The sequence below is a fragment of the Salvia miltiorrhiza genome, chromosome 3 (assembly GCF_028751815.1).
Source record: "Salvia miltiorrhiza cultivar Shanhuang (shh) chromosome 3, IMPLAD_Smil_shh, whole genome shotgun sequence".
Lineage (NCBI taxonomy): Eukaryota > Viridiplantae > Streptophyta > Magnoliopsida > Lamiales > Lamiaceae > Salvia > Salvia miltiorrhiza.
Genome location: NC_080389.1, coordinates 4860328 through 4870172, shown reverse-complemented (window position 1 = coordinate 4870172; position 9845 = coordinate 4860328). Strand labels below are relative to the sequence as shown.

The following is a 9845-nucleotide window of genomic DNA, read 5'->3' as shown; positions in this document are numbered from 1 at the left end:
GAGTCGTATGGATTGGTCAATAATGTCCCTGTCCCAGCAACACTTGGTTATTGCTCCGGATTGAATTATTTAATATCAACTAGTACTAAATTTTATTTAGGACCCCAAATTATTTTCGCACTATCAATTATATCCTGAACTATTGAAAATAATTTTTTAAATCTTGAATTATCAATTTTGTATCAATTGTACCATTTATCCATTTTTTATCCTTTGAATTTTTAATGAGAATGCATATAATCACGTCGTTTTATATAATATAGGTCGAAAAAAGAATGATTCTAAATACATTGTAGTATTCGGTGAGCCACGTCGAATTTTTGAAGCTAAAAAAATGAACGAATGGTACAATTGATAGTTCAAGGTTTAAAAAATTATTTTCAATAGTTCAGGATATAATTGATAGTGCGAAAATAGTTTGGGGTTTAAAGTGATATTTCCCCTTAAATCTATTCAAAATTGTTTTTTTAAATGTCTAAGCAATAAGTCAACACTTTGTGTTTGCTGAGAAAAGCAGGATGCATGTGGGGTGAAAGTGGAAACATTATGTTCAAAACATTATTAATTAAACTATTCCGGAATATAAGCACAACGCATGTGGGATTAACGTGGAAATGTGGCTTTAGATTACCACTAATTAATTGTTTATTGCAAATCAGACTTTGATTATCGAACCCTTTCCTTGTTGAGATGCCTTAAGTCTTTTCGAGGTTCATCTTCATATCATTTCTGGCCACTTTTTGTATGTTCAAAATCTCTTCCAATTACAACTCCGGATTGAATCGGAAGATCTATACAACAAAATAAAAGCGAAACTGCGAAAGCAAGGTATTTAATTACTTGTTCTTGATTCTCTTTAATTTAGATAAATCCACTTCATATTAATTTCATCAATGTCTTTGGTCTCTTCCTTGTTAAGTTTTAGGATAGTGTAAAATTCTTTTCAAATCAAAGGATTCATCGGAAGATCAAGATGTGCTAATTTCATGAGAAGTAGGATTGAATAGAAAGTTGATCAAGACGAGCAAAGATAAGAAGAGAGAAATCACAAAAGGGTAACTATTTCCTTTTCCGTAAATTAGATTAATTTTAGAATTAATCTAATTTTTTAGAATTCTCTCAAAAAAAAAAGATTAATTTTAGAATTCACGTGTTTATGATGTTTTCTACTATATCAAAAATTAAATTCCACGTGATTATGTTCTTATATAGAGTCAGATTTTTGAAATCCTTCGCTTGAGTAAATTCTATTCAATCTAAATCATTTTTTCCTATACTAATAATTTATCAATTTGTTGGAATTTGTTATTTCATAGCTACTAATGTGAGTAAAATGTTTTGTGTGGCCACTAAATAGACCAATTTTTTTCCAACTTACAAAATTAGGCCAATTATTTTAAATTTCGACATTTTTTGGCCACATTCGGCCACGATTCAACATCTACAGACCTCATTTTGAGCTATATTTGGTTCCAAATGTGGTCCAAAATAGTTCAATTTGACTCAAATGTAGCTCACGCATGCCTAAATTTAAAATAATTAGTGTATTTTTACAAATAAAAAAAATAAAAAATTGACATATTTTTGCAAACCGCCCTAAAATAGTGGCATAAAAAAATTTAAACTACTACTAATGTTGTTAAATTGCCTATTAGGGAAGTTTAGTCCAAGCGGAATCATGTCGGAGGCCCTCCTCTTATCGGTGATACAAAAGCTTGACGTATATGATGGAGAGGGCAAAGTGGAAAAGGAAATGATAATCAAAGAGATTAGAGAGATGGTGGATATTGTGAGGGATAAGAAATTGGAAGAGGGCAGAAGCTTAAATTTTTTGGTATCTGACCTTGTCGACGTGGTTGATGATGCCTACGAGCTTCTACCTTTTACCTCTTATACGAAGCCCATCCATAGTTGGATTGGAGAGATCAAAAAGAAGATGCTTAAACTAGGAGATGATGATGAGTCCAACATGAGATCATCACAAAATGTTGAAGATGATGTAGATGTGGTGGGCTTGAAGGAAGATGTGGAAATGCTGCTTCGCGCAATGATTGTTGGTGAGGAAGGATTCTACAAGACTCTGCTTATCAAAGGGATGACTGGTATTGGAAAGACAACTCTTGCGAGAGAGATATACAACCATCCAACCGTCGTTGAGCGATTCAAGCGTCGTGCTTGGGTATCTAATTCTGCTGACTTCACTATAAAAGGGCTACTTATCAAACTAATACAACAGGTAGAAGATCCTCAGAATCTCCACGCATCTTCCTCATTGGAGAATATGGACATCGCAAGGCTCCGAGATGTGCTTCGCCAACACCTGCGAGGAAAGCGATATCTTATAGTTCTTGACGACGTGTCCAAACAAATGCACTTGACCTCTTTCATGAAAGCTCTTCCACTAGAATGTAAGTATCGTTTTTCTGATTATGATCTAGTTGAGCTGCGGTAACCTTCTGACTGTTCCTTTTTGTATTGTTCTTGTCGAAGCAGTAAACGGAAGTAGATTGCTGCTCACAAGTCACACGACGCTCATAGAGATATACAGTTATGTAGGCGAGAAAGATGCTCATCAGATGAAACCTTTGGATGCTAATAAAAGCTGGCAATTGTTTATGAAAACGATCAACCATGGAAATAAATTGACGGGTGAGCACAAATTCCCAATGAAGTTGGAGCATATGGGAAAACAAATGTTGAGAAAATGTGGTGGTCTGCCGTTAGCTATAAAAGAGGTGGGAAAGCAGTTAGCGGAAAAGAAAGTCTCAGAAGGGAGTGAATGGGAACAACTTCTTGAATCCGTTGATTTTAGTTCGACACTGAAGTTATTGGAATCGTTTTATCAGAAATTGGATCCTAAACTGGAGTCGTGTTTCATGTGTATGGCCTTCTTTAAGGAAAATACAACTTTGAGAGCAGAAAAGTTGAAACAGATTTGGGCTGCAGGTGGAGTAGTGGATTCAAGATGTAACTATGAAGCATATTTGGATGGTTTAATCGATGAATCTGTTATTGATGTCGTGGAAAAGAGTAGGAAGTATCACATGAATGCTATGCTACACATGTTATCCATCCAAAAAGCAGAGGAGAAACTAGGCCTTGAGATCCTAAGGAACAATGGAAATAATCAACCCTCTCAGAGTCATCGTCATCATCGTGTTATCATTTGTAGCAGAGACAAGTTCAACCACTCCACGGATCAAGATAAACATCTTGTTTCTCTCTTCTTCCATGGAGGCGGCTACTTGGACACTAGTCCGTCTTACTGGAAGAGCTTTGAACAACTTAAGATACTTGACTTGGAAGATTTTGGGCTGAAGAATTTACGAGAGAGTATTGGCACATTGATTGAATTAAGATACTTGGGATTGAGAAACAATTACATACACGAGCTCCCAGACTCGTTGGTGTGTTTGGAAAACCTCGAGGTTCTTGACATAGCTCAAAACTTTATGGTTGAGATCCCAGATATTATATGGGAAATGCATAGCCTTCACCACCTCTACTTGTCAGATGTGATTTTCCGGAAGCCTTTGAAGATAGGTGCGCTGCAGAAAATGAAGACCTTAACCTACATCACGGTTGATAATTGGACATATGAGCTCTCAGGCTTAAAAATGTTGAGTTTTCTTGAGAAATTGGGCATAGAAGAATTGGATGGAAACTCAGATGTAAGCAAGCTCTTTGTGTCATTGGCTGTGTTGGAAAGTCTTAAACACCTAATCTTAAGAGGGTATCGTTTCAGAAGCATGCCTTGTTTGGATGAGCTTCATATTCTAGACAATCTCAAAACACTCAAATTGGATGGACTCCTTGCGAAGCTTCCAAGAAGTTTCCCTCCAAATATAGAATCATTGACGTTGGTTAATAGCTGTCTTGATGAAGACCCCATGTCACAACTAGCCGGGAAGTTACCGGAGCTAAAATATCTCAAATTGCGGAATGCATACACTGGTCAACGAATGAAATTCTTGCACGACGGCTTGCCTCGTCTCGAAGTTCTGTGCATCGAAGAGCTGTGGAATCTGAGAAATGTAGTATGTGGAGGATATGAAATGTTTTGGCTCGAGAAAATTGAAATCAATAATTGTCCATATCTGGATACCCTCCCGGAAGGGATTGGGTCGTTTTCATACATGAAGGAGATAAAGATGGTGACAACCAGAAGCATTGCAGCAAAGATGAGGAAATTAAAGTGTATCTCCAAAATAGGGATCGTGAATATCAATCCATGAGCTAGCGCGGGTGTCTGCATTGTTTTTACGTATGTTTTGCTTGTTGGCCTTAATTTGTGATGTAGATCATGGCTCTTGGAGAAGCTTGAGAGACACCAACATTAATTATGTTTATGAGCTTTTATTTCAAATATATTTTACTTCTCTTAATTTTTATTTCTTTGAGGACTGGTTTGTAATTCCTTCAACTTGCATACTGTGTAAACACTTTGCTGGGGATTGCTACAGATGGTGAAGTTTGAGAGTTTTAAAATTGGCTTTTCATTTTAATAGCAACTGACGGTATACCTTTGTATCAACGTTCTTTGCTATCTTGGTTCGTTGATTTTAAATGTTCTTTGCTTGTTGTTCTTGTCAATAGCGGTTTCGTATCTGTTGCGCATCATCTGGTATCGGATTCAGGACGATCAACAGGTAGCGCAACAATTTGGGTAGTTTCTAGCTACATTTTCTACCTTATGTATTTTCCCCTTTGGTTGTTAATTTGTGTGTTTGTAAATTTAAATGACATTTCTGTTGGGATTGCTAGTATCCTTTGTTTGTCCCCCTTGATGTTGGGATATATTTATCAAAAGTTCCCCCTTGAAAGTTCTTGCCCCAGCAAATCAAAGTATGTTGGGACTAATTGTATAAACGAAAAATCCAACAGCTACTTATCAAAAGCAGAAAAAGCACAGGAATATGAATGTGAACTCAATGGATAATTTATACTGCAATTCATTACTTAAATTGTAGTGTGAACCACTACAAGAATTCCTCTTCAATTGTAGTGGAGGCTCACCCACTACGAAGAGTGGACTCTTAAACGATGGGGACCACTTTTAAGAGCTAACGTTGGCTCTCCACTATGAATGCTCTTACAAGGTGGGTGTAGAACATTTATTTCTCTTATTTTCGCTTTCAGGCATAAGTTTATCCAACATCCGACATTGTTTGTCTTTATAGAATCTAAATTTTTAAATGTGATTCTTCTTCTTTTTCTGCGCATGATAATTACTGATCAGTTATTCTATTTAATAATTAGCATAGATGATTTTTGCACTAATTATTGAATAATTTGTTCTCTATAATAGTGTACTACACATTATAGAGAATCCTACATTTTTCAATGTAGGATTGAATACAATATCAACTTAGTGTAACTCCACTATTTATAGTGTACTACACATTATAGAGAATCCTACATTTTTCAATCTGAAATTGATCAATACAATATCAACTTAATGTAACTTAATTTCAAATAGTTTTAATTCTAATTTTTCATTTCACTTTTTAATTATTATTTTTTTAATCTACAAATGCATTTAGAATAAGGATAAAATAGAAATAAAAATTATTGTAATATTTTTTTAATTAATATAATATTAAATTTTAATTTAAATGAAATTTATGTTATTAAATTTAATGTTAAAATTAATTTAGAACAATATTAAAAAATAAAAATAAAATAAAAAATAAAATTTAAGAACACTATGAAGAGTGGACTCTTATACGATGGGACCACTTTTAAGAGCTCATGTTGGCTCTCCACTATATATGGATGCTCTTACAAGGTGGGTGTAGAACATTTCTTTCTCTTATTTTCGTTTTCACGTATAAGTTTATCCAACATCCGACATTGTTTGCCGTTATAGAATCTAAATATAATCTTAAATTTTTAACTGCGATTCTTCTTCTTTTTCTGCGCATGATAATTACTGATCAGTATTCTATTTAATAATTAGCACAGATGATTTTTGCACTAATTATTGAATAATTTTATAAAACTCATAAAATTGAAGAAAAAAAACATCAAATTTAGAATTACAAAAATCTTCAAATTATATTCGGACGTACAAAAACAAACCAACCACTACTACAAAAATGAGTATACATGACACTGCATATATGACGCTTTTAAGTTTGGGCACTGCATGTGAGCCACAATTGGGTCCAGCTAGTACGGCTATTTTGGATCACATTTGAGCCAAATATTGGGTTCAATATGACACAAAAATGCCGAAATTTAATTTTTTTACCTAATTCTGCAAACTCGAAAAAAAAATGGTTCATTTTTATAAACCTTCCTAAGATAATGGCCATAAATAAAGATATTTGGCCAAATGGTGCTTTCTAATTTTCTTTGCGCAAGTAATCTATTTATATATTATAGTGCTCAATTTTAAAGAGTTAAAACACATTTAGGAAATTCCAATTGGAGTAATAATAATAATAATAATAATAATAATAATAATAATAATAATAATAATAATAATAATAATAATAATAATAATAATAATAATAATAATAATAATAATAATAAATTCTTATATTTTTCCAAAAAAAAAATTCTTATAATAAATAAATATCGCGTGGCCAAGGACTAGTTCGAATGTGAAAGCTTTAGCTTTAAACATTAACCACACGACTGTTGGATTAAAAAGCACAAAGAGAAATATATTGGAGGATTATAATATTTATAGGAATAATCCTGACCCAGAAAGCTTCTCAGCAACAATCCGATCTATCCTCTCCGCCATCTCCGGCGATAAATGATTCTTCCAATCCCCGACCTCTCCTCGACGAAAGAAAGCACTCTTATCCACACCAGTCACCATTAGCTTCCCCTTCTTGTTCACTTCCAAACCGCTGAGAACTTCAAAGCTACACAGTTCCAAGATCCGATCAACCTCCCCAGCTTCCACCTCCTCCGCTGAGAAAGGGCAGCCGAGGAACTCCGCCACACGGCGCACCTCCGCGGCCGGCCTCGCCTTCATATCCTCGTACTTGAGGAACAAAACCCTATCAGGGTTTTCCAAGCTCTGCTTCCAATATCCAAGAATATGATCCCAAAATGGCCCATAGCCGCTCAGTCCCTCACAGAGTAGCTTGAACGACTCCGCCCACATCAAGTCCAGCATCCTCACCCTGGTATAGAAGTGCCGCATCGACACCAAGGTGTCCTTCGGGTTCCTCGCCACGTACAGGATCTTGCACTTGGTGCCGCTGCTCCTGATCAACTTCGGCAAGGAGGAATACGGCATGTGCGTGGCGAGGAGGCGTGGGGAGGGGAACAAGGCGATGTCGAGGGCTTTGTTTTCGCCGTAGAGGTCCATCTCGAGGTAGGGCACCAGGTCGTGAGGGTTGTTGGAGAGGAGGGGGTGGTCTCCTGAGGCGGTAAGGTCAGGGACGGAGCTAGAATTTCAGAAATGAGAGGGCGAAATCAGATTTTTATATCTAGGATTAAATTCCAACCGCAACAAAATTATAATTTTATATATAAAAAATTAGAAGAAAAAAAATACAAAATATAACCTAAGTATAATATTCCTCTGCCCAAAAAAGGTGTGGTATTTCTAATTTAGTGCACATAATTTTATATTTTGGGTTTACACATGAACTTTAATATTGTACAGTAATTTTGTCACAAATACAAGTTTTGCTCAAATTAAAGCTGATGTGGCGAATCAAAATATCGACGTGTACTCATCGGACGTTTTAAAAAATGACATCGTACAAGATATCTCTAAAAGATATCGTATAAGACATCTCTAAACCTTTAAAATATATAGAGTTCGAATATCTAGAAATTGATTTTTTGATAAAATTGCTACAACATTAAAGTTCATATATTTTTTTAAACCTTTCAAAGTTCATGTGCAAAACCACGCTACCCCTAAAGTTGGTGTATTTAGGCGCTAATAACCCATATATTTTCAAAACATTCAATATTTACAAAAAAAACCTTACTGACCATTTATTAAGAGTTCAAAATTTTTGTAGGCCACTAACTTAGGGCGCTTTACAAAATTAGGCCACATTTTTTTGGGCTTGCAAATTTGGACCATTTATTATTAATTTTGGCGTAAATGTGTCACATTTTGGCCTGATCGAGCTATTTTGCATGTGAGACGTGCGTGACTTCACAGTTGGAGCCCGAACGCTGATGTGGAATTTTATTTCATTCTTTTATTTGGTATATTTATACACATGTAAAAATAAATCATAAAATAATCATAATTAAAAAAACACAAATAAAAAATGAACTAAAAAATATTTTAAATGTACATTAAAATATACAAATAATTGTCTTTGCTCGACGACACATTGGATGGTCGAAATTAAATTGTAGGAATATATATGTTCCTCAAGATATTCTAATGCACCGTGTAAAAAAATATATATGTTCCTCAAGATAACAATAATTATTTATATATTTATAAAAAGACATCTTATACTATATAATAGGAAAATATTAAATTTCTCTTCTACATGACAATCTAAAATCTCACTATTTGAATTTTTCTCAATTTTTTTTTATTTACACTTATTATCATTATACATTCTCAAATGTGTTAATGGTGCGGAATATGCGAAATGGATAGTGAAAATCAAATGTTAGCCACCCATTTAATTGAGTTCAAAAAATTTTGTAGGCCACTAAGTTAGGGCACTTTGCAAAATTATGCCACATTTTTTCGGGCTTTCAAATTTGGGCCAAGTGAGCCACATTATAGTCCGATCGGGCCCAAATGTGGCTCATTTACGCCGAAATTAATAATAAATGGCCTAAATTTGCAAGCCCAAAATAATATGACCTAATTTTGCAAAGCACCCTAAATTAGTGGCCTTAAAAAATTTTGAACTCATTAACAAACCAGGGGGCTTAGTCCACTGGCCACCGGGTCCTCACTTAATTAAAGTGACATGGGTTCGATCCCTCTTGGGAGCGAATTGGAGATTGGAGATATAAGGTGGATTTTGGTGAATGGAGAGATAAGGTGGTTCTTGGAGTGGATGTGGAACTAACTACTAACATCTAACATGACTTTGCCCGATCAAAAAAAAATTAATTATCTAACAAATCCACTTTTTTTGGTTCATTTCTCTCGGTCATTTATTAAAACTTGCATATACCCTCCAAACCACAACACACTTTTGGTGGACATAGGGAGTAATTAAAAAAAAAAAAAATTACCCATACGTTGGCCGGATCATGCCCGGGGCTTGGTTCCGCCTCCGGTTCAGTAGAGCGAACGCGATCGCCTTCAGCCACGTGGTGCCGCATTTCGGGGTGGAGGCGACGAAGACGTCAGAATCCTCCGCTTGGAAATGTTCTTGGCTTGAAATTGCACCTTCGAGAAAGACGTCCTCGTACCAGAAACCTTGATAGAGGTAGAGAGGTTCTTTTGCGAATCCTTTTTCTCTAGGTAGAGTGGAGAGGAACTCTTTGAAGTCTTGGGATAGTTGTGGCCATTGGAAGGAATTTGAAGATGACATTTTTCTCTATCTCTTAGAATTTTTTGGGTGGGGTTTGTTTCGTATTTAGGTTTGTATATATAATAAGGTCTATATATATATAATTGGGATAATTACCTCAAAGCCGGGCGGAGTGCCCAACTACCTCAAAGCAAGGGCGTAGTCGGAATTCGGAAATATAGCATGAAGCAGTGGCGGAGCAAGAATTTTGTATTTGAAGGTGCGACGAATAATTACATAAAAATAAATATAAAAATATTTAATATATTAGAAGATGCAGTAGTACTTCAGAATTAGATTAAATTAGCTCAGGGCGAAGATGGACATGAAATTGAGAAGAAACAAAAGGTTTGTGTTCGATGAATTCTCACT

At 35.3% G+C, this 9845-nt stretch overlaps 2 protein-coding genes across 5 annotated transcripts; one reads left to right on the top strand and one right to left on the bottom strand.

Annotated features, from left to right (window-relative positions):
• Positions 1-626: 626 nt before the first annotated feature.
• LOC131017137 (disease resistance RPP8-like protein 3) lies at positions 627-4380 on the top strand. Of its 4 annotated transcripts, none has more exons than XM_057945872.1 (4): positions 627-828; positions 955-1055; positions 1656-2408; positions 2494-4380. In XM_057945872.1, the coding sequence occupies exons 3-4, from the start codon at positions 1679-1681 to the stop codon at positions 4233-4235; spliced, it is 2472 nt and encodes an 823-aa protein (XP_057801855.1). In that variant the 5' UTR covers positions 627-828; positions 955-1055; positions 1656-1678; the 3' UTR covers positions 4236-4380. The 4 variants fall into 4 exon arrangements, with proteins under 4 accessions (XP_057801855.1, XP_057801854.1, XP_057801857.1 ...); XM_057945871.1 differs by having other exon boundaries at positions 631-828; positions 920-1055; XM_057945874.1 differs by having other exon boundaries at positions 654-828; positions 998-1055.
• Positions 4381-6691: 2311 nt separating this feature from the next.
• On the bottom strand, positions 6692-9494 carry LOC131018172 (cytosolic sulfotransferase 5-like). Its single transcript, XM_057946891.1, has 2 exons — positions 9215-9494; positions 6692-7380 (listed from the first exon to the last, which is right to left on the bottom strand). Exons 1-2 carry the CDS (start codon positions 9492-9494, stop codon positions 6692-6694), a joined length of 969 nt encoding a protein of 322 aa, XP_057802874.1.
• Between the last annotated feature and the right edge of the window lie 351 nt (positions 9495-9845).